Here is a 24,854-nt window from a genome sequence, read left to right on the forward strand (position 1 = left end):
GGAGCCAGATGGTCAGCGCAGACTTTCAGGGGACAGTCTGTCAGGTCCCGCAGCTTTCTTGGTCTCCTGCTGCTTGAATCTCACACCCAGTTTGTGGATCTGTATGGCAGAGAAAGAGGGAGTGGATGTAGATACAGTAGTTTCTGGTAGTGGTGGGTCGATGTAGGAAATGGTGTCTTTTACAAAACGGCAAAAAAACAAGTTTAGCCCATCAGCCAGACCCTTATTGTTCACTGCTGGGGGGGGGATGGTTACTTTTCTTTGGGATGATAATTTCCTTTGTCAGTTGGTTTCAGGCGTGTTTGTCAAGTGCTTCTAAATGCGGACCCGTTCTCTTTCCTAACCTGTCTTAGTTTGGGAGTGAACCTTGGCTTGTTATTGTTGAATGACTTTGTTGGGCGACACATGTCCTCACTGAAACAAATGTATGAAGTTAGTGTCTGTGTATTCATCCAGTGTGCCTGTTTCAAAAACGCCTCAATGAGTGCAGTGAAAGCATTCATGTGGAGCTAACTTTGCTTTATCTCTCCATTTCTTTACAGTTTTATCAACCGGTTTTACACATTAGAATTTCTTTCTAATGTGTAGGAATAAGTGTATTAAATAGTGGTCAGTAATATCTAATATCAAAATTATGTCCCCTTTTATAATAATAATACATTTCATTTATAAGCGCCTTTCAAAACGCTCAAGGTCACTTTACAGTCACATGATAAGTTTTTCTGTGGGTGAGCAGCGGCAGCTACACCCGCCAGCGTTCACTCAACCCGAAAGTAACTCAAATAGATAGAAAGCTAGCAAGTTAATAGATAGCTATTAGCCAGCTCGATAAGTAGCTTATTAGCTAATTACAAAGATATATAGCCATCCAGCTACATAGCTAGCTAGCTACAAAGCTCCCATAAATACACATTAGTTTTCATTCCTGTTCCAATGGAATATAAGCTGTACATGATTTACCGACTTCTGTTTTTTTTCCATATTTCCTTGAATTTTGTGTTGCTTGCCAAATTCATTAAATGATGGATTTGCCTTTAATTAAAACATGCATGGATAATAAATCTGATGCCGTTTCTTGCAATAGTTTACTGTATTGTTTTAAAAAAATGCATGGACGTTCAAAAAAATAAATCAAATTGTACTCTATCTCATACCACTTGCAATATTGACAGTGGCTGAATTTTCAAAATCATTGGTCCTTTGCCCAAATGACAACACATTTTCACAATAAGGGAGTACACTATAAGCATGTCGTTAATATAATCCTAATGAGTCAGACAATAGTGATTATTTAACTCGGGGGTGACCTGAACCCATTGTATCAAGTGCCATTTAGATGACTACAACAAGAGAACGGGGAAAACAGGTCTGTTTCCTGCCAATGGCCTCCTAGAACATTTCAAAGGGGCGAGGCCTACGCAAGCCATCAAATAAAACAGATGACTCGCATCACTGCAAAGACAGCATTCACACGCTTCTATCAGGTAAACATCTTACCTCTCGCATTGTCTGTCAACGTTTGCTGTACTTGTCTTTCGAGAATTGTTGGAACTGCTGATTATACCTCACATTCATTTTTTCATTTGACAAACTAGTCTGACATTTTTCTTTTTCCAGAAATGATTTTTCCTGTCTTCTTCATACTGGGCACCTGCCTGGTGCCTGCACGCTTGAAATCAACCGGTAGATGGAATATTTTCTACATTTACTTAAATTTGGAATGCTTCTGACTTTTTTTTCACCCTGTCTTTGTAGAATATCTGGGCAGTCCTTTCCTTCAACAATGCTTTGAGGAAGCCAAGCAGATTGTTGATGATGCCTATACATACTCTAGAGCAGAGTAAGTCCTCCCTTTTTTTGTCCTTGCTCCCCTCCGAACTGGAACTTGTCGGAGGGAGCAACATCATTTTACTTCTGAACTCTCTTCACATGCTCGCTGTGCATCTTACAGTTCATTTGAAGATGATTTGGTTTATATTTAAAGGGGTGTTGGGATTTCAACTTTATAAAACATACCGGTACTTAATGCTTGGAATTCACCCTGTGGCTGCTTTTAAAAGCACACTAAAAATAAACTTGAGTTGCGAAATGACAGCAATTCAACCTTTTGTAGATACTTAGCTTTTCAAATAAATATAAAGTCAATGAAAGTCATTTGTGTAAGTTTGATACTTTTTGGAATGAGTATGTTTTTGTGTCACTGTCTCAGCCAGCATGTTCTTGTGCTGAATATGTTGAAATCGGTTAACTAAATGAACACTATGTTTATGTGTGAACCAAAGCAGCATGAGTGAAATGCTTTGTTCAGCCTTCTTTTTTTTTAAGCTAGCTCATTTAGATGTAAATACTTGCCATTTTTCATGGGCCGGTAGTCGTTTTACATGCTAGCATGTTATCAAACTTAAACGTGGGCCTGTTAACCAGCTCTCATTGTTCAATACATTTTTGTGGAATCAAATTAATTAACAGTTTTAATGACCTTGTGGAAGACAACAAGCTAATAATGAAACAACACCTGGCTAGATTTTTGTCTTCCGCCTACTTACCTGTTTTTGAAATGCGGGGGTTGAAAATAAAGTACCCTAGGAAAACCCACTCAGATGCAGAGAAATTGTGGAAGTTTTACACAGGAAGTCCGAAGTTCGGACTGAGACCCGAAACATCATCATTGTGAGGTGGATTTGCTCACCACTTCCGCCTCAATCCAACCATGGAATATTTGCATAAAGATATGTATTTCCTCAAACAACCCCAACAATCAAGTCAAAAATATGAGCGCCTGGTGTGAGGTTGTTAAAGGCAAAGATGAAACAACCCCTCACATATTTTAAATTCAATCCACTTTGCTGCCTTGATGTCACTTTCAGGAGTCTGAGGCGAGTGCGCAAAGAAGTGGTGAGTCCTCATGACGCTCTGCGTCTGTTGAAGCAACCTCGAAGCGAAACGCGTTCGTCCGTGAGGGCCGCAGACTACATGGCCCAGACCCTCCACCTGTTGCAGAAAAGGGTGCACCGAATCCACAAACGCTCCCTCAATGCAACAGGTCAGATGCAGAAAGCTCCGTTTTACAATCGAGGTGATGTGAGGGTTTCCCTCCCGCTAAATGTTACTCCTGTGCGTCGTCATGGCAGATTTGCTCTCGGCGGAGGATCTGCAGACACTGAGCAGGATCACTGGATGTGCCGCTCAAGTCAGACCCCCGCCCTGTAGCAGCACACAAAACCTCAATAAGTATCGCACAACTACCAGTGTCTGCAACAACCGGTGAGGTTCTTAACTAAATCACTGCCAGACATGCAAAAATGTGTCCACTCCAGTGCCCGGGTTTTTTGTAATTTTCACTCAAATTCAAGGACCCACAGAATATTCAGTTTTAGGACTTTCAATGAAACCTTAGAAACTTTAGACTCTCTTCTTTCATCAAAAAAATGAATTATTGCGAAATGATATGGGACATGAGTTATATGAGCTTGAAATGGGGGCGGCTGTCCAATATACAATGCAATACATACATATTGGTTTATATAGCGCTTTAACTACAGCAGAAGCTGGAACAAAGCGCTAACATGGAAAAGGGGGAAATGCTGCCCCCTTGTGGAAAAGAAAAAAACGTTACCAGAGGCCATGGCCAGCGCTTTATCGGCACCCAAACAAGAAAAAACAAAACCCGAACAAACTCGGGAATGGTGCTCTACGTCATATTTTCAATTCCCAAATTAATTTGTGAATGGCAGCGAATTAGTTTTTATTCCGTGTCTTTTCAACTGGTCTCCGTTAAGATTTTTCAAATGTGGGAAACTTTGCATTGATGAAATATATGACGTTTAATAATTTGATAATAGTAGTCAGATAATTAGATTTGGGCGACCCGGTAGTTGAGTGCTTAGCAGTGTCGCGGTCTCGAGTTTGAGTCCTGCTCCGGCCTCCCTGTGTGGAGCTTGCATATTCACCCCGGGGTCACGTAGGTGTTTTCCAGGTCTTTTGTTTTCCTCCCACATTCCAAACACATGCATAGCAGGCTAATTGAACACTCGAAAATGTCCCGAGGCAGGAGTGCTGATGGTTGTTTGACTCTGTGTGCCCTGGGCTGAAATGTCTAGAGCACTGGTTCTCAACCTGGGTTCGATCGAACCCTTGGGGTTCGGTGAGTCGATCTCAGGGATTCGGCAGAGCCTCCGCCAGCACACTTCTGTTAATTACGGAAACGGAACATTTCATCCGGCCTCAGAGGTCGTTTCCTCTGTTGTTATGTCCGTTTAGCAACCGGTAGAGCTCCGGACGAAACGGACAAATACCACAGGAAATCGTGGGGGCAGTATATAGTCAGAAGCGTACCAAATGGGAAAATGAATAGAGAGAGAGAAGTAGAGGGGCCAGCTAGACTGCTGCTGCTTACCCCATTCACAACGAATGAGCCAGTAGCTAGCAGTAATCAACGTGTGACTATTGTACTACATCGTTTTTTATATTTTATCCATACTATGTTGGGCAAAAGAAGAAAGTGGTCGGATGAATATGTACAACATGGATTCTCATGTATCACGGAAAGTGATGGGAGTGAGCGTCCTATCTGCATGATTTGCAATGCCAATTTGAGCAACTAGTCTAGCACCAGCAAAACACAAGGAACACTTCTTCAATCTGCATGGAGACGGGGAATACAAGAACACAACACTTGCTGAATTCAAAGTGAAGATGATCATGATGATGAAAGGGCCACTCTGCCTGCTCTTGGATTTGTACCTGTTGGCAAAGTTTATGCATTGTGTTGGTTTTGTTCTTTGAACAAGGTGATGTTCATGCACGGCTCATTTTGTGTAGCAGTAAAAACATATCTGTCTTGAATTAAAAACAGAATCATTTTATTTTTCAATTAAGAGGGGTTCGCTGAACGTACATATGAAACTGGTGGGGTTCGGTACCTCCAACAAGGTTAAGAACCACTGGTCTAGAGGCATGAGTGTGAGTGCGGATAGTTGCTTGTCTCTGTGTGCCCTGCGATTGGCTGGCGATCAGTTCAAGGTGGCTCCAGCACCCCCGCAACCTTAATGAGGATAAAGCATTCTGAAAAATGGATGGATGGATGGATGGATGGATGGATATCACGACACAAAAAAAAACCCAAATCTATGCTCTTTTTTTTAACCTCTCAGAAAACCGCCAAAGGTGTCGAAACTGCACCGCCGTTTGTGTAAAATGTTGGGCCATGCATAACAGAATGCATACACTTCCGTTGAAGTTACACAAGCTTGGATTTGTAAAGACAAACTCTCTCTACTTTGTAGACAAAACCCCCGCCTGGGAGCCTCCAACACCCCTTTCGCCCGTTGGCTTCCTGCCCAATACGACGACGGCATCTCGGAGCCCAAAGGGTGGCAGCCCAACCGAACATTCAACAATTTTATACTTCCCCTGGTACTTATTCAGAAACTGTACTCTGCTTCCTATCCGATGAGCTGAATGAAAAAAACAATGACCCGTTCCGCCCCACCCTCAAGGTCCGCCAGGTGTCGAATAATATCCTGAGTACGACGGACGCCGGCGTGGTCAGCGACAGGCAGTTCTCTCACATGGTGACCTTGTTCGGACAATGGAACGATCACGACCTCACCTTCACGCCCTTCTCGCCCAGCATCCGCTCTTTCAGCAATGGGATAAACTGCGACGAGAGCTGCGAGCGCACCGAGCCATGCATCCCCATCGCGGTCGGTTCCTGAAACTCAAACCGATTGACGAAAAACAAATTCATTGATCCTAACACTCGGTGTATGTTTCAATCCCAAGATTCCTCCCAATGACCCACGCTTACCCAGCGGTCCCAATAGCTGCATGCCCTCGTTCAGATCGGCCCCCGCTTGTGGAACGGGGTTCTCGGCCTATAATTTTGGAGGAGTACCCAATAAGCGAGAGCAGATCAACGCGCTGACCGCCTTCCTGGATCTGAGCCAGGTGTACGGCTCCGAGACCAAGCTGGCCCTCAGCCTCCGTGATCTCAACAGTGAGGGACTCATGCGCGTCAATACCGAATTTAAGGACAACGGACGGGAGCTGCTGCCCTTTGACACGTTGCCGGTCAACATGTGCGCGAGCCGCGCAGCCACCACCAATGACAGCAATGCCAGAGAAGTTCCATGTTTTATTGCAGGTCAGTTAAAAAAAATGCCTTTTCATCCATCCATCCATCCTATTTTATTTTATTTTATTTTATTTTATTTTATTTTATTTTATTTTACTTGACTCTGTTTCAATTTCATTTGTTTATTATTTAGTTAATTTAATAATTATTTTTTATGTTTTGTTATTTTATTTATTTTATTTTTTATTCTATTTTCTTTTTTATTTTAGTTTTTTTTAATTTTTCGTTTTACTTTTTATTGTTTATTTTATTTTTTCAATGTTTCAAATGAATCAAAACATATGCTTAATATAGCATTAATTAAAATAAAACAATAAATGTGAAACACAGACTGGCTTGCTGAAATATATTGAGATTTGCTGTTCTATGGAAAGAACATAGGCCAAGGTTGCCCTCCACCCCTACATTTTTTAAACACCAAATCTGCCCCTCTTTGCAAAAATATCTGGACACCCTTGGGGTACTTTGTTTTCCTCCCACATTCAGAAAACATCCATGGCATGTTAACATAGCACTATAAAGTTGTCCCGACGTGAGTGTGAACCAAGATGCTTTTTTCGTCTATCTGTGCTTTGCTCTCATATTGCCAGAAAACAACTGGGATCGGATCCAGCATGCCAGCGATCCTGTGAAGACAAGAAGTGGATTTGAAAATTTATGGATGGATTGATAGATAAATAGATAGATGATTGATTGATTGATTGATACAAACGTCAATTTGACCTCCTGCCATCCAGTGGAAAAAAATGAAACTGAAATGAAAAGACAAAGAAACCGCTGCTAAATGTTGCACTGGCTATCAAATAAATCATTTCATGTCTTCCAGGTGACGTTCGTGTGGATGAGAACGTCGCTCTGACCACCCTTCACACAGTGTTCTTACGCGAACACAACCGCCTCGCCCGTGCTTTGAAAAGACTGAACCCCCATTGGGATAGCGAAACGCTCTATCAAGAGGCGCGCAAGATCATGGGCGCTTATACGCAGGTCAGAAACATTTAGGATAAAATGCTTTTTATCTCCAAAGCATGATTCCTTAACTCATCCATTGGTCTTAGGTGTTTGTATTTCGCGACTATCTCTCGCGCATTGTGGGCAACGATGCCATGCGCAGGCTGGTGGGACCTTATCCAGGCTACAACCCTGACGTGGATCCGAGGATCTCCAACGTTTTCGCCACGGCGGCTTACCGCTTTGCTCACTTGGCCATCCAGCCCATTTTAGCTCGCTTGGGCCCGAACTACAGAGAAGACCCGAAATTTCCCAGCTTCCCCTTATTCAAAGCCTTTTTCAGCCCCTGGAGGATCATATTTGAGGGTGAGCATATGTACACTTGCTATAAAGACGCTCCCCAACTTACTAGCATTTGAGTTATGAATAACGGTACATATGAGCATTTTTGCAGGTACAGTAGGTCAAAAAAATCTTTGGACAGAGATGCTGCAAGTTAGATTTTGAGGAAATCCCTCTTTCCCAGTTGACGCTCCGGGAGGACGCAATGCATAACCAAAAGTAATGGCTGCTGGCATGTAATTCAGTATTTACGTGCCAGCAGCTTCAGTAATGGCTTACTGAAGACCCAAGGATATATGTCGTCATACTACAGTGGGTGTAAATTTTATTTTACGACTGTTGAGCATCTGTGTTTTATACTTCCCCGTTCAGTATTTGACTTAAAGGACAACCGACACCATTTTTTGTTTCCTAACTGACATCAGAAAAACGTTTTATAGCATTTAAAATAACCAAAACACGGCGGCTGATATTTTAGGTTAAATGCAAAACACCAATAAAAATGAGTTAGTGTCCCAAAACTACTTCAAAATGAAACCGGAAATGGCCAGTTTCAGAAGGTCCCGCCCCCTTGTTCGTGACGTCACGCCAAGACGTCTTGCATTGCTCGGGAATCAAAACAATGGCTTCAGATTCAGAGAAGATGCTTTCTTGTTACTCATCCAGTTATGAATATGATTCAAATAGTTCTGAAGAGGAAAGCAGAAATGTTTGCTATCGATTAAAGAAGTACTTGCGTATCAATTCGAGCCGTCAGGACTCCAATGTAGCGTCCCAGAAAATGACAAGATGACGCCCAAGCTCCGTTGGTAATGGGCTGATTTGTCTGCTGGGAATTTGTGTCAACTAGTATCAAATAGTGGTCTTGGTGCAACACATCACGTTATTTATGTGTTTTCCTTCTCATTTCGCCATCAACACAGATCAACACAAGGTTTTCAGACCAATCAAAGTACCCAAAATGCATTGTGTGTCGCTTCCTCGGTCAGAGGCGTTCCTGACGTAACGTCACGTCAGGCATCGTCATCAACTCGAAAACAAGACTTCAGCGCGAGTCTTAAAACGTACAAAATAGCTATGTGCGGTGGAATCTTTGTGAAATACGCTCAGTAGAAGTCATTTGAAGCAATTTTACAAATTATGAACACAACTTGTCCGGGGGCGTCGGTTGTCCTTTAAACATGCATTCCATACAAAATATAACACTGAAGCAACATACAAACAAATTCACCTTACAAACGACCGCTCTGGACGTGTCTTGTTCATAAGGTGGGGAGCGTCTGTATCCACGGTTCTGGGGAGTCTGAAGCCTACCCGTTATTCCCGCCCCTCCCCTCTCCCCAGGTGGTATTGACTCACTGATGCGAGGTCTCATGGGCCGCCCTGCTAAACTCAACACTCAGGACCACATGATGGTCAATGCTCTCAGGGAGAGGCTTTTTGAGTTTGAGTTCCACTTGGCTCTGGATCTGGGATCCCTCAACATGCAGAGGGGGCGTGATCACGGCTTACCCGGTAGGTCACACATTCTGACCTCCGAGGAGTTGAGATCCGTCAGTATCACCCTGTCAATCAACGACGACGGCTTCCTAACACCCTCCCCTTTTCGATGATGTGTTTCTTCTAAGGTTACGGCGCATGGCGCAAATTCTGTAACCTGACCGAGCCCAGGAATCGGGCCGAGCTCGCTCAGGTCTTGAACAACGCCAATCTAGCTCGCAGTTTGCTGCAACTATACGGTACTCCCGCCAACATAGACGTTTGGATGGGGGGCGTGGCTGAGCCATTTGTCCCTGGTGGCCGCGTGGGGCCTTTGTTTGCCTGCCTCATCTCCACCCAGTTCCAAAAAATCAGAAATGGCGACAGGTAAGCCTTATGTCTCAATTGATACTTTGTAGATAGACAAACAAACAAATAGCTACCATGCTAATAAATCTCTTGACCGACTCGAAAGGTTGTGGTACCAGAACCCCGGCGTTTTCACGGCGAAGCAGAAAGCCGCTCTGTCCGCCACTACCCTGTCTGGCATCATCTGCGACAACACAGGCATCAAGTCGGTCCCCAGAGACGCCTTCAGTGTCATATCAAATAGTAACCCGCTTGTACGCTGCAACAATGTGAGAAGCCTCAACCTGGAGCCGTGGAGGGAGAGGAGATGTACAGATTTCTTAGGTGAGAAACTTCAGATAGTAGTGTTCTTTTTTTTCATCTTTGGTTGTTTACACATTTACAACCCTTGTCCCCTAATTTTTATTGACATTAAAATAATAACCTTTCAAAATGGATCAATTCATATTGCCTGGATCTCAATGTGATGTGATGTTTTGAAATTTGCAGAAAACGGTACCTGCTCTGATCGCCCACATGAACCCAAGGATGAACAAGTCAGTGGTCTCTTTCTTCATCCACAATCGATACAATATATATTGATTTATATCGCGCTTTAACAACAGCTGAAGCTGTAACAAAGCGCTTAACGTGGACAACTATCATATTCAATGCCTTTCAATTGTAAAAGGCTCCACTTTCTTTGTCTTTCTTGATATACAGCAACAATTTACAGAAGACGAGTTTCGTCCACTGGATAATGAGGTAGCTATCACACTGACGACGGAACCTTAAACAGTGTATTCATTTATACCTAAATATTAAAAATAGCAATAACACCATGAATGAAGTGAATAATAACAATATAGCATGCTGGTTGGCTGCAATTTGCCATTTTGAATTTTGACAATTGTATGACACTGAATTGTAGATCTAAAAACTTGTTTTTCTTTCTTGACAGCTGCCACAGAATGAGCAGGATAATGAGGTACTTGTGTCTTGTATGTTTTCCTCTCTAGTTAAATTTCAAGTGACACAAATGTGAATGGTGATATTCAAAGAATCATGCATGTCAACCTTAATTAATAGCTTCCCTTATAAATGCTTATCAAAGCTCTCAAGGACACTTTACAGTCACAGACATGCATTGGCACCATAATAAATAAAATATAATCACAAATACAATGCAATAAATAAAATACAATTATAAATAGAAACAAGAGAGTACAGTTTATTTCTTTAATTATAATACCATAGCTCATTTGTTATACATAAAATAAGGTATATTTTGTGTCATTTTAAGGCTGAGAAAATTAGAAAGTAGAAAATTATGTTTTATGGGGACCTGGGAACGGACGGATTAGTCTCATTTTAATGGTTTCCTATGGGAAATTAAGTTTTGGGATACACACTTTTCACCTTACACACACTGTCTGGGAACCAGTTACGTTCGTAAGCCAAGGTATCACTGTACTCTGGTCCTCGAGGGCAGCCATCTTGCTTTTTTTGTTGTTGTTTCCCTTTTCCGTCACGCCTGAGTCAAACAATCAGCTAATTAACAAGCTCCATAAGAACCCGAGAACGATCTTTTGAATTTAGTCTGTTGGAGGAGACGAGTGAGTGAGATGAGTTTGACGCCGGTAGCCTCAATCATCAAATGGAAGCTAAACAGCACCATCTTCTGGACAAGGTGGAGAAATAATCCTGTCGCTTTATTTGGTCTGGTTTTGTTTCCCTCAACAGTTTCCAATCTTGCCTGAATGAGCCCCAGCCACTTGACCTCATCCTAACCCACGTCTACCCTCGTCGTCCATTTGCGCCAATCTAGTCAAATGTCCACTGGAGATTGTCTTCAACGAGCAGAACCATCACCATCTTTCTCCGGAAACAAACATGGTGTCACCGCATTCATCACTTCTGGCCAACTGACACCGGGACTTTTTTTGTTGTCCTCCCTTAAACGTGGAAACCGGGCGGCTGACAATGATACGCGCAGTAATATTTGTAAGAAATGGCCTTTCCATTACAGCATGCGATTTGTCTTTTTTTGTTGTTGTTGTATTGTGGTGATTTATTTATGTCTATGAAGCATAGGCGTGTGCAAAGGCGTTTTACAATGAATCCCCCTCATCTATTTTCTGCACTGAATAAAAAAATTTAGGAAAAACAGCTGTTGTGAAGTGTTCTTAATTTGAGGTCATCAACTCAGTTTTTATGAATGCTTAATATTAAACACATGAAACTACCATAAATTGAATCAAAGGAAAAAAAACATTAAATGAAACCCGTTGAAATGTATTTATAATTTGTTCTCTGTATAATATTTCAGATTTCGGTGTGCAAATGGAAGTGACGACTGTGGAAAAGGAGGTAAGACTGGAATCTTCGTTCACGCAATGATGCTTATTTTCCTGTAGATGGCGCTATGTGTTCTACATTTTCCCACTTTCGAATTTGTCCCATTTTGCTCAATTTCTGTTCCCATGTTATATTTTGGGTGTTCGTGAAACTACATTTTCTCACACTTGTTCCATATACGGTATATTGTGAAGGTGCTATGATTGAATTTTATGATTCGCTTTCCCAACAAGATTTTTGATTTTGCCAATTTAAATGGCAGCTTAATGTAACTATTAATGAGACTGGGGCTGTTTTGACAGAAAGATAATGGCACTCGTTTATTTTAGAAAGTACGTATTAAGAATGAGATTAGAACATATTTCTTGTTGTATTCTGGGAAATGTAGTATTTAGTGAATGAATGAATGTCATACCAGAAGAAACCTGCTGTCCATTTGGACCTCAAGGATCGTCTGTGATGCATTCAAGAACATCCTCCAACACTCAGAAGTTATTAGTACAAAAGTAACAAACGTACTCACACAGAAGTTTAGCACTGAGCACACGTTGGGCAAATAACCCCCCAGCACCACCACCACCACATTCCTCCAAGTGTGAGAGGAACTGAGCCAATGGAATTTTCTTTTACAAATCTATAAATCTGCATGAAAGTGTGAGGCAAGTACTGCATATGTAATTTGTGCCGGCTTGATCTTTCACTCCTCCTCCCCCCATGGCTTCAAAAGAGTGCCACGTAGTCCAGCAGACTGTGTGTGCGCATGTGCGCGGGATGCAGGCCCCTGACAGAGTGCTCCTAGAGTAATGGAAACCCAGTATTTATGAAACAGGAGGAAATATTTGAATTTTCTGCATGTGGTAGAGTACTTTGACCTCGGCCGTCGTGTATTTCAGTGGGTTTAGTTTTTGGTAAACAAAAGAAAGATAGATGTCGGGCCCGGGGAAACCCCTATTTAAAGGAAATGAAAATGTAAAGAGATAATACAATGGAACCTCTGGAAGGCAGCAGATGGAAAGTGGTTCGCATGTTTGTCTCCCACATCAAAGTTTTGGGGGTTCAAATTTTAAATACTATACTTCCTGTGTTTGTGTTTTGCATGTTCTCCAGAGACTGTGTGAGTTGTACTCCTGCTGCATCCCATGATCCAAAAATCACTTGCAATATGGTCTGTCAACACATGACGTTTACAGGGAGATGTTTTAGCAATAATCATACACTGAAAGGACAACCGACGCCTCCGGACAAGTTGTGTGCATAATTTGTAAAATCACTTGTAATAACTTCTATTGAGCGGATTTTACAAAGATTCCCCCCCATATACAGTAAAGTCTCGTTATATCGATATTCAAGGGAGTCCGAAAAAATATCGATATAACCGGGACTATCGATATATCCGACCCTGTTTGCATGTAATTTTCTCCGTGCGTGCATAGAAATTGTATCGATATAACCGGGACTATCGATATAACGAGACTTTACTGTAGCTATATTTTACATTTTAAGACTTGCGCTGAATATTCAGGAAGTCTTGTTTTCGAGTTGGTGACGATTCCCGACGTCACGTCAGGAACGCCCCTGACCGAGAAAGTGACACACAATGCATTTTGGGTACTTTGTTTGGTCTGAAAACTTCATGTTCATCCGTGTTGATGGCAAAATTTGATGGAAAACACATAAATAACACGATGGTGAATCGTTGTGTGTTGCACCAAGACTACTATTTGATACTAGTTGACACAAATTCCCAGCAGACAAATCAGCCCATTTCCAACGGAGCTTGGGCGCCATCTTGTGCATTTTCTGGGACGCTACATTGGAGTCCAGACGCCTCAAAATGATAAGGAAGGACTTCTTTAATCGATTGCAAACATGTATGCTTTCCTCTTCAGAACTATTTGAATCATATTCATAATTGGATAAGTAACAAGAAAGCATCTTCTTCAAATCTGAAGCCATTGTTTTGATTATAGAGCAAGACAAGATGTCCTGGTGTGATGTCACAAACAAGGGGGTGGGACCTTCTGAAACGGAAACTTTCTGAGGTCATTTTGAAGTAGTTTTGGGACACTTTAACTCATTTTTATCTGTTTTTCATTTGACTAAATCACCCCACGTGTTTTGGGTACTTTAGATGCTATAAAACGTTTTTTCTGATGTCAGTTAAGAAACAAAAAAAAGGTGTCGGTTGTCCTTTAATGCAAGATACCCTTTTTTTCAGATTTTTGCATTATTCCTTGTTGATTTTCTTTGAAAAGCCGCAATGAACACAACAACCTTTAGAAGGAAAAATGACTTTCCCCCGAAACACCAATGTGCTTCCAATTTGAACGAGCTTCTTACCAAACATTTGCTCAATCATTCATAAAACATCAGAATGAAAGTGGCCCTCCACAACATCCGTGTGGAACACCACTGGATATTTTTATTCTGAAAAAAAAAATCTCCCTGTACTGCCAGTTCGAATTCATCAGAGGCGGAATGAGTTGATTCAAATTCCTGCAGCTCAACGGAACAGCCAAAAAATGTAGACCTGAGGTGGATTCCAGCAACAAAAGAACTTGGCTAATTGCTTACAGATGTGTGAGGGAATGAGAGGAGAAGTAAAAGTTCTGTGAATTATAAGCAAAAAAAAAAACACATCAGTGACCCACTACAGCTGGATCGGGCTCAGAATGTCTCGCTCACCCATGTTATTGCCTTTCACAGTATGTACCATCAAAGAAATGAAACAATAAAGCAGAATAGCAGAGAAGGTCATCGGATTGTTGACTTAAAGAACACTTTTTTTTCCCTCCACAAAGTATGGCTCCAGCTTTTCTCGCAATTTCCAAAGATGTGTATAATTATAAAGCATAAACTTGTATTTATCTTGTGTGTGTGCTCAGTCCAAGAAGTTCTGGAGGAAATCTTTTTGGGTTCCAATCAGGACTGCAGCTTGCACGGGATGAACCGACAACCACACGTGATGCCAAACGGTCTGTCCCGTCTGTTATCTGAGATGAGACGTGTAAGTCTACCACTCACTTCTAGCTACCATTAACCCTCGACAGGGAGCACACTGAAAAGCTCTGATTATCTAAGCGCAGTACAACATTGTTTGTAACCTGAAACCTTCAAAAATTGAAGGTATCCGTGGCTTTCAGAATCTGCCTTGTGAAAGGCATACCAGAGCACAAACGGTGCAGCAACACATGTAGGCAAACAATACAATCGGGCTCGCAGTCATGTGCTATGTTATTTATCTTCAGTGAAAAATGACTAAAAGCTCTCTAACTAGCACATGCTCCGCATTTGGCAGAAAGAATGTCATTGTCAGTGTGAATATGCTAATATCTTGCAGGTGTTATTTTGATCTCAACTCTTTAGTTTGACTTCATGGCTCACTTGTGGCTCAAAAATCTGATTCGACCCAGTGATCATAGCTAAATGGCGCCCTATCAAAGCCTTTGTGACACATAATAATAATAATAATAATAACAATAATAATAATAATAATTTCATCTGTAAGCGCATTTCAAAACTCTCAGTCACTTTACAGTCACAGGATGAGGTTTTCTGTGGGTGAGTAGCGGCAGCCACATGCGCCAGCGTTCACTCAACCCGCAAGTAACTCAAATATGTAGATGGAAAGCTATCTAACTAGCTAATAGATAGCCAGCTATCTATCCAGCCAGCTGAATAGCCATATAGCTAGACAGCTAATAGGTATCCAGCCAGCCAGCTAACTAGCCACATAGCTCTCTAGCTAATAGATAGCCATCTATCAATCCAGCCAGCCAGCTCAATAGCCATATAACTAGCCAGATAATAGATAGCTAATAGATAGCCAGGTAGCTATCCAGCCAGCCAGCTAAATAGATGTAAAACAATTTGAATGCTTCCAAGACATGTTTTGGCTGCGTTGGAATCACGCAGCAAGTGGATCTGGTGAGTAATTAAGTTAAAAGCTACTCAGCGGAGTTGGCAGGCATGGCGTTGAACCGGTGGCCACACACACAAGTACATTTGAAAACGGGTCAAAATGTCAACATTGCAGCTGTCGTTTATGGTGATTTGTGAGGAGCTGCTCCAAATTCCCAGTAGCTGAGACAAAGTCAGCCTGCGGTAGCTTGTATAGATTCCTTTTTTTTTTTCATACACAGGAAAATTAGAGACTTTAATGTTTCCAAAACTTGGATAGCATTACAGCTCTGGCGTTAACAGACAACACTGTTTTTTAATGGGATTTTTGCAAATGTAGTGTGTTTTAACTCAGATCCTAATTTTGTGCTGTGTGTCCATGGTTAGCTAATGTCCGCATGGACATGGCCGAACACAAATACATTTTGAAGGGACTCTCTCCACTCCTAACATGGCCGCCACGTATGTCCATGCGTTACATTTAATGGGAATTCCGCCCCTGCCAACATGGCCGCCACATTGGCGCATTTGTACCCTGCATTCGTCGACTGTATACCTATTTGGTAAAGGGGCTTTTATTTATATCGGCTTTCACTTTCCGAGGTACTCAAAGCGTTTTAGCACTGACTTTTGAAACGTTTTTTTCCTTTTCTCCCCCATATGTGTCTGTTTGTTCGTGACAAAGTCTGTCTCTCTCGCAAAGTCAGTTGAGATTGACTCTCGTTTGCCCATGACTCGAATGAGGACCGTCAAGATCGTACATGGATGCAAGATTATTTGTTCCTTGAAGCAATTCACAAAAATAGTTTAAAGTTTAAATATTTCGGAGAGATGGATTTGAATTTTGGATGAATAGGCGAAAAGACCATCAGACGACAGAAGCATTTCAACAGTTTATTACATTTGAACGTGTTTTTTTTTTTTTTGCCAGGCAAAATATTTTTACTCCATATTGACATCTACACGCTTTCAAATTCAATAAATCTCTTCAGAGATTGTAAAAAAACGTTTTAAATAAGTAAGACGTATACTTTTACACGGGACGTTAATTTTGCTTTGTTTGCAAGCCAAATTTTGTAGCATTAAATAGTATCGTTTACTTAACTGTTTTACAATATATGTTTTGTCCTGCAAAAATGAAAAAAAGACTAGTTTTAAAGCCAGGCAGGATCAGACAGACTTCACGTACTCAGTTGTTATATGACTCGTTAAAAAAACTTGCGTAACCATCCCACAATGCCAACTCACAACTCCGCCTCCATCTTCTCATCTCTAAGTGCATGTGCAGACTCCAGGAGTGGAGAGATGTGACTTTCACACTTTCCCTTGCCTCGTGCGTCCTTTTCGCGTCAGCCTCGCAAGTGACATGCTGGATTTGTAAATTAAAACTAAGACAAGTGCCAGCCTGGCGAGTGACTCCATCATGGGATTACGCATTGGCATGCCGCTTTACGCATTAGCGTGCGTTTATTTATTTGCCTTGACCCTTCGAGGTGCGCGTTGCCAAAGGCCCCCGGGGTCCCCCCAAGGGAATAACCCCGCAGCCGCTCCCAGGCAGACACTACAGTGGTCTCATAATGGCAATATTTTCAGCATTTTAAGCCACGGGGCCGAGTACCAGCCGGCGAGGCGTCGCGGTGCGCCGCAGGAGCAAGTGCGGCACAGACCGATCACCATCATCAGCGACGCCAAGCAGCGGGCGCCGGACACGCCGCAGCACGTCCACGCTCCCCAAGCAGGCTCCGAGCCGCTTCCACCAGCGCTCCAGCGGCTAGTCAGAGGCAGGCAGCACCAACAGGTCCAAGTCCCGGTCCAGGACCACCCGAGCGAACGAAGCAACGGCACTCAGGCCAAATTGACCGTGAGTCCTCCTCAGCCCAGGAGGGAGGACATGATGGTCGCCGACGATCCCTACGATCCCTCCAAGTCCTACGATGTGGACCACGATAACCCATATTACAATCATTATGACGTGTACGAGAGACCCAGACCCAGATCTAGATCGTACAGACCCGGATATGGCACAAGGTACCATCAGTACGGTAAGAGTGAGGGTCTGGATCTGTCGACACTATTTGGACAGCATATAAATGCATTTTTTTGGGCTCACTGGTTACTTCATATAGACACCCCCTGCTACCCAAATAATAACCCATAGAGTATGACATAGTATATGACAAACTATGAATTATAATATTATTCAATAATATATTTAAAATAATATAATATACAAAATGCACTCATAAACGTGAAAACGGTACGTATTCATGTAATAAATTCAAAAATTAAACATAACGATAAATGATGAAAAACAATGTTCATAAAACCAAATGTAAATGTTAAACATGTACAAAAATCCTTGAATACCAAAATTTATAACATATATTTTTGTATAGCAAAATACCTTATAGCTTATATGTCTAATAGCTTATAAATAAAATGTATTATTATTATTTTGTTTTATTTTATTTATGATTATTACTATCATCAATTAAATAATTACATTTTAAAATCAATAAAATAACGCATCTCAAAACACAACGAATCATTCTAATTAAATATACACTAAGAAATATATAAATGTAATTTGATTGAATGTAATGAAATTATTGATACTAAAAAACTAAACAACACTATCACAAAGATTCCTGTCATTACTTTGCTGTGCCGATGACCATTTTGTATTGACCTTTTACTGAGCGAGTTGCTTGTTCTGTAGCCACAAAGGGACATAAGTCTTCTTGTGCCGGTCCCAAGCCCGGATAAATACAGAGGGTTGTGTCAGGAAGGGCATCCGACGTAAAAGCTTGGCCAAAACAAACATGCGGATCATACCTCTAAACATGGAGAACACTGATTGATTTGCTGTGGCGACCCCTTGAAGGGAAAAGCCGAAAGGAAAAGAAGAAGACTTTGCTACGCTCGACTTCATAAAGACTTAACGCCTATGCCCGGTAGGAGGCAGTAATGTATCACTTATTTACTCGCATTTCACATTGCAAAATGTTTTCATATCAAATTACTCCAGATATTATTCACTCACCATAATGATATACATACATACGTCATTGTATTGTAGTCTAATCTTTGTCAAGGCAGCTCTTTTATTGGCGTTCCCGAATGATGTGGGTGCTAGTAATGATAATAATAATACGCTTGATTTATAAGCACCTTTCAAAACTCTCAAGGATACTTTGAAGTGACACCATGCCCAGTATTGTGACCTTCAAAAATGTTATCTCACTGCAAACCATGATGTCTTTACTGCAGGTCTTCCAGACTTGGTGCTTGACCCATACTACATTCAAACTGCTGCTTACGTGCAGAGCACCCCCATGTACAACCTCAGATGTGCATCAGAAGAGAACTGTTTATCAAGGTAGGCTGTTAATTTTTGGGCCTATTGTTTTGTTTTGAAATCAAAACAACACTACAGTTTGAGTGATTCAGAGTCAGAGCAACAATGACTTGAAAGTACTTGCGGCCATGCTCTGAGGCGGTAAAATGATCCGAATCCTACCATTGGCGGGCCCCGTAGGGGCGGATTGGAGTGAATGTAATCATAGTTTTCCTGAGGAAAAGAAGCCGGTATGGTAAACACATCAGCAAACCCAAACAACCACGTGCCTTCGTGCTATTTTCCACCCAGCATTTAAGATCAGGCTGTTTTCCTTCAGAAACTACACCCAGGTCAGGATAGTGTTGTTGGAAAACCACTAATCTTCTCTCTTGTCTGCAGCACCGCTTACTTGGCCCACGACTATGACACCCGAATGCTGCTGCGCTTCCCCCAGAGGGTCAAGAACCAGGGCACTGCTGATTTCCGACCAAGCAGGCCTCGCTACACCTGGGAATGGCATAGCTGTCACCAGTGGGTAGACACACGTTGTCGTTCATTATTACACTGAGTACAAGAGCTGGATCTTTCCTGTTTATTCAATGGACATACATAAAAGTATAACACCAAATAATGAAGTAAAAAAATCAGATCAAAAATAGCTTCATTATTGAGGATTTGCTACAATAAGGTTACGACTGACCATCCAGTCAATGTATGAGACAATTCACACACCGGGCAGTTGGACAATCTTGAAAAATGGCGTTTCTATTTTTAATATCATAACGAATTTTTCAAAGCGAAACACCCCACACACGAGAAGGAAATACATCAGTGTGTGCTTACGTCTTTCATTGCATGTGTCGTATTCCAAATGACCCAAATTGCGCACCACATACACTGTACTGTATGTATACTGTATTCTATGCCGTACGCCACATGTTGTTGTAGTACCACCGTTGCCCTATAGAAGGCAACATATCGGTACAGGACATAAACATCACGGTAAAATACGCAAAGAAGAAGAGATTGGCGGAGCTTGAGCTAACTGCTAGCTTATCTGTTAACTACATTGGAGTGTCGAAAAAACAAATTCCTAAATAGCGAATGTCCAATTTTATGTCATAGTTGTGGATTCTATGGCTCAGTTACACATTAAGGTTTAAATCTAGCAAAATGTAATCATTTTAGGATTGTTTTTGTCCAGTAAAATGGGGAAGAAAATCGTTAGCTGTTAGCTTATCTGTTAACTGCATTGGAGCGTCTCTAAAACAAATGTCCCATTTCACATCACAGTTGTTGAGTCTGTAGCTCAGTTATATACGTATTTAGGTTTAAACATAGCCAAATCTGACCACTTTAGGATTGTTATTGTCCTTGCAGCATACCTGTCAATTTAGGCTTATTGCTGCCCTTATAAATGATTACAATTCAATACAAAAAGTTCGCCGTACATTATTTGAAATTACAGTAAAGTCTCGTTATATCGATATTCAAGGGAGTCCGAAAAAATATCGATATAACCGGGACTATCGATATATCCGACCCTCTTTGCATGTTATTTTCTCCGTGCGTGCATAGAAATAGTATCGATATAACCGGGACTATCGATATATCCGATATCGATATAACGAGACTTTACTGTATTAAAGAAAACGCTAACAAGCGGAAATGGAGGCAGCTTAGCGCGAATGCGCACGTTATGCTTTTATCAATACGACCGTATATATAATTTCATGTCTATATATAAAAAAATATATGACCGAGGATTACTTTTGCTAGTTTGCCTTGACAATAGTAGCGATCAGCGGCAACATTGTCGTTGGCTACCAGCATTTTTGACGAACCGGATTTGAGCCAAAATGGTTTTTGTAAGATCGGTTCCGTTTTTTTCCCGTATAAAAGTGTAGTACGCCGTACAGTATTTGAAATGATAAAAAACGTATACAATACGGGCAAAACGTATACGATGCCAGAATGGGGAAGAAAAATAATTTTTAGCACACTTCACACCACAGAATAATTGGTGACAAGTGATTTATGAGAGGGAAAATGTTCAAATTTAGTGCGAATTATCAGTGTGTGTACACCACTTTAGATTCAATTCGAGGTTTCAGTGCGCTGCTTGAATATATTAGCTCACAAAGCTTCTACTTATGAGAGAACACGGCTTCCAAATTTTTGGTTACATTTGGTAAATGAACACTAAAATCCCACAATCAGGCCATGGCTGACTTGGCATGGCAAAATGTTCAAATTCTGCCTGAGTGCTACCTTCCTAAACAGAAGTTAGGTATGCCTTCTTGCAAGCTTCCATAAGATTGATAGCACTAAGTAAGATGAGCGTACTTACGTGACCTGTTCATTTCCAACCCAGACACAGACATTGTAAAACTAACCGCTATAATGAGCTTTTTTCCCTTAATGGAAAATTAACTGGCTTTTCAATTCCACCCTAAAAAAAAAAACAAAAAAATTACCTCATTCTAAAGATATGTGAGTGGGAGGGAGGCGATCCGAATGTCTGTAGAAATCCTTGTAAATTATGAGCATGTGGCCGTGCTCCAAAACAACTGCTGATGTATATCCTGTTGAATTTTGGGGGTTCGAAAGTTCTTGACTTTGAACTAACCTATTTCAAAGGTACTTTATCTTAGTGGATTTGAATTGTGGTCAAAACATTATGTGTACCCATAAAATTAAATTAAGTTTTATTATTTTAAATAATACATTTTGTTTCAGCTTTTTTTTCTCCCCCACTTAAAGGACAACCGACGCCTCCGCCGGACAAGTTGTGTCCATAATTTGTAAAATCACTTCAAATGACTTCTACTGAGCGTATTTTACAAAGATTCCACCGCATAAAGCTATATGTTACGTTTTAAGACTCGCGCTAAATATTCAGGTAGGTATCGTCACTGACCGGGAAAGCGACACACAATGCATTTTTGGGTACTTTGTTTGGTCTGAAAACTTTGTGTTGATCCGCGTTGATGGCGAAATTAGAAGGAAACCATAAATAACGTGATAGTGAATCGTTGTGTGTTGCACCAAGACTACTATTTGATATGAGCTGACACAAATTCCCAGCAGACAAATCAGCCCATTTCCAACGGAGCTTGGGCGCCATCTTGTGCATTTTCTGGGATGCGACATTTCAGTCCAGATGCGTCAAAATGACACGGGATAACTTCTTTAATCGATTGCAAACATTTATGCTTTCCTCTGCAGAACTATTTGAATCATATTCATAACTGGGTGAGTAACAAGAAAGCATCTTCTCCGAAGTGTGAAGCCATTGTTTTGATTCTCGAGCAAGTTAAGACGTATTGGCGTGACGTCACGAAGAAGGGGGCGTGACCTTCTGAAATTGGCCATTTCCGGTTTCAATTTGAAGTAGTTTTTGGACACCTTAAGTCAAGAGCTCCCCAAACCCTGGGCCGCGGAACGGTACCGGTCCGTGGGTCGTTTGGTACCGGGCCACGCAGAAAAAATAAACAATTTACATAATTTCCATTGTATTTATTATCTGAGTCCGAACTATGTTTTATTTTGAAAAATAGTGAAAATATTGTCTGACATTAAACCGGTCCGTGGCGCAAAAAAGGTTGGACCACTGCTTTAAGTCATTTTTATTTGTGTCTTTCATTTGACTAAAAATATCAGCCTCCGTGTTTTGGGTATTTTAGAGGCTATAAAATGTTTTTCTGATGTCAGGTAACAAAAAAAAAATGGTGTCGGTTGTCCTTTAAAAAAGTATGATGCTGTTTTTAAGTACAGGTCAGTTGTATTTAACCTTTAGCTACAAAAATACATCTGCCAAAAATCTCAAAATCTTTTTAAAATGTTTTAGTAAATATTTAGAATCGCTAATTTTTAATCTTACTTTCATCTATATTTGAGTCCACTTTTTCTTTTTGGGCAAAGGGGGTCATGAATACTACCACCTACTGCTCTATTGTATTTTAATGTTGGTTCTTACAGTGTTATATGACAAGCTAACGTTGACAATCACTGCATGAGTCAGAGGAGATGTTGAATAATATATGTACCGCGAACAAAATTCTCGTAACACGGTGGTGTCGTCCCAAAGGCACTTTCACAGCATGGACGAGTTCAGTCGCTATGAGCTGCTGGACTCCACCACGCAGCGGTCAGTCGCCGAGGGCCACAAAGTCAGCTTCTGCTTGGAAGACACGTCCTGCGACTACGGCTACTACAGGCGCTATGCTTGTACTTCACACACTCAGGTTCAGAAAATAACAAAATGCAAACATAGCTTTTTCTTTATCCATACAGCCAAAATAGTGTAGCATCAATTCATATATGCTATTGTTAATGTGTGGATCATTATTAACCCTGTTGCTAACCAAAACAGCAGTACACACAGGTGGTCTTATAGCATTTTTTATGTGTATGCTATGTGGCTTTCGAGTACTTTCATAAAAAGTCTATAACTCTATGATAAGTGATTGTTCAACCAGATCATTCATATTGGTGCTATCCTTTAGGGTCTGAGTCCAGGATGTTACGACACCTACAATGCAGACATTGACTGCCAGTGGATTGACATCACGGATGTGAAACCAGGGAATTATATTCTCAAGGTGTGTTAGGTGGAAATGTCATGAAAATGCATTTACTGTCTTCTCTATGTCATCGTGATCATCTTGTTTGTTTGTTTGTTTTGTTGTCCGCAGGTCAGCGTGAATCCTTCCTATCATGTTCCAGAGGAAGACTACTCCAACAACATCGTGCGTTGTGACGTCCGTTACACTGGCAACTACGCTTACCTGTCTGGTTGTCACCTGGCAACGTACGAACCGAATTGCTGTATCTTTATTTCTTTTTTTATTATTATTATTATTATTATTATTATTATTATTATTATTATCTTACACACAATCTTTGAAGTATTGACCTAATGCCATTCAATGTTACTTTTCAGGTATTAGTGGAGGAGAACCGTTCACAGCATCTCAATTGTGAAGCTGACATTGAAGATGACTGCATATGTACATCTTTACAACACAAGAAGTTATGGTTTGACACCCTTTGAAACACTCCTAGTTGATATAATTTAGATATAAGTAGAAATGTTTTTCATTGCATGCCACACCCCTTCAGTAATGGTTTTCTTCATATTTTGGATGTTACTTTTCCTTACCTTCATACAGGTTTTTAATATTTTATTTTTTACTTATTTTTTTCTTTTCTTCCCTGTGAAATATAAAATTAAAAACCATAAAAATATTTTAATTGACAAGTGATGACAAATAATCCAATTACTGTACATGACTTATTTTTAATTTACGATTTGTTGTTTTTTATGGTAAAATGTTGTCATTAATAATCTTGTTTGAGTAAATGTTTGTTATAATGTATCATTTGCAAGAAAGATCGATTTGAAGAGACTCGTCTGCCTTTTTGTGTTCGAATGTGTGTTTGTGTCGGTGAGCGTGTACGTGTGTTTGTGTCAGTGAACGTGTATGCGTGTACGTGCGTGTACGTGCGTGCGTGCGCGGCCACCGGCGCTTTCTGCATGTTGGGAAACTACTGTACAGTAGAACTGTAACCTCGTATCAACAAATTACAGTAACGGAAAAAAGTATCTTTCTCTGAAACACCATTGGAGTGCACTAACGAGAACTCTTGTGAGAAAGTCGACGAACTACAGTTACTACAGTAACTACACGATACGTACTTCAATGTGCACGTCTTCCTTTTGGACCTCTGACGTCATCAACAATCGACCCGTCCGTCATTGAATGGAGAAAGTCGTCATTAACAATAATAATTATTATAATTATAATATATCATTTTATGTGACTCAATAAGATAATCTCACTGTTTTTATTAATAGATTTTATATTTGTGTTACTCTCGATGTTCATGATTTAAGGCTGGGGTATGAGCTTAGTACCCGGATGTGTTCCCACTTTCCCCAACGAGTTGAGTCCAACACGCAAGGCATTGTGGGAAATGTCCTACGGTTTTTTTTTT

The 24,854-nt window shown here is 40.9% G+C and overlaps 2 protein-coding genes across 2 annotated transcripts; both read left to right on the forward strand.

The window, feature by feature from the left end:
• The first annotated feature begins 1,402 nt into the window (after positions 1–1,402).
• mpx (myeloid-specific peroxidase) lies at positions 1,403–11,423 on the forward strand. Its single transcript, XM_089019818.1, has 17 exons — positions 1,403–1,484; positions 1,618–1,683; positions 1,756–1,840; positions 2,868–3,043; positions 3,132–3,264; positions 5,286–5,415; positions 5,499–5,705; positions 5,785–6,145; positions 6,963–7,123; positions 7,195–7,453; positions 8,774–8,944; positions 9,058–9,295; positions 9,384–9,601; positions 9,767–9,813; positions 9,980–10,021; positions 10,218–10,244; positions 11,000–11,423. The coding sequence occupies exons 2-17, from the start codon at positions 1,620–1,622 to the stop codon at positions 11,018–11,020; spliced, it is 2,340 nt and encodes a 779-aa protein (XP_088875944.1). The 5' UTR covers positions 1,403–1,484; positions 1,618–1,619; the 3' UTR covers positions 11,021–11,423.
• Positions 11,424–16,790: 5,367 nt separating this feature from the next.
• loxa (lysyl oxidase a) lies at positions 16,791–24,265 on the forward strand. The gene is made up of 7 exons (XM_089019819.1): positions 16,791–17,556; positions 18,785–18,893; positions 19,254–19,385; positions 22,945–23,101; positions 23,363–23,458; positions 23,552–23,667; positions 23,800–24,265. Exons 1-7 carry the CDS (start codon positions 16,938–16,940, stop codon positions 23,804–23,806), a joined length of 1,236 nt encoding a protein of 411 aa, XP_088875945.1. The 5' UTR covers positions 16,791–16,937; the 3' UTR covers positions 23,807–24,265.
• Positions 24,266–24,854: the final 589 nt, after the last annotated feature.

Source organism: Hippocampus bargibanti, linkage group LG18 (genome assembly GCF_051943395.1).
Source record: "Hippocampus bargibanti isolate YZ-2025 linkage group LG18, ASM5194339v1, whole genome shotgun sequence".
Taxonomy (NCBI): Eukaryota; Metazoa; Chordata; class Actinopteri; order Syngnathiformes; family Syngnathidae; genus Hippocampus; species Hippocampus bargibanti.

Bases quoted from the DNA above. Each gene is read 5' to 3' on its own strand.
- loxa (XM_089019819.1), top strand. From the start codon at position 16,938: ATGGGATTACGCATTGGCATGCCGCTTTACGCATTAGCGTGCGTTTAT. The intron at 23,102-23,362 runs GTTCAGAAAATA...GCTATCCTTTAG, and splicing joins CTTGTACTTCACACACTCAG to GGTCTGAGTCCAGGATGTTA. The intron at 23,459-23,551 runs GTGTGTTAGGTG...TGTTGTCCGCAG, and splicing joins CAGGGAATTATATTCTCAAG to GTCAGCGTGAATCCTTCCTA.
- mpx (XM_089019818.1), top strand. From the start codon at position 1,620: ATGATTTTTCCTGTCTTCTTCATACTGGGCACCTGCCTGGTGCCTGCA. The intron at 8,945-9,057 runs GTAGGTCACACA...GTTTCTTCTAAG, and splicing joins GCGTGATCACGGCTTACCCG to GTTACGGCGCATGGCGCAAA. The intron at 10,022-10,217 runs GTAGCTATCACA...CTTTCTTGACAG, and splicing joins TTCGTCCACTGGATAATGAG to CTGCCACAGAATGAGCAGGA.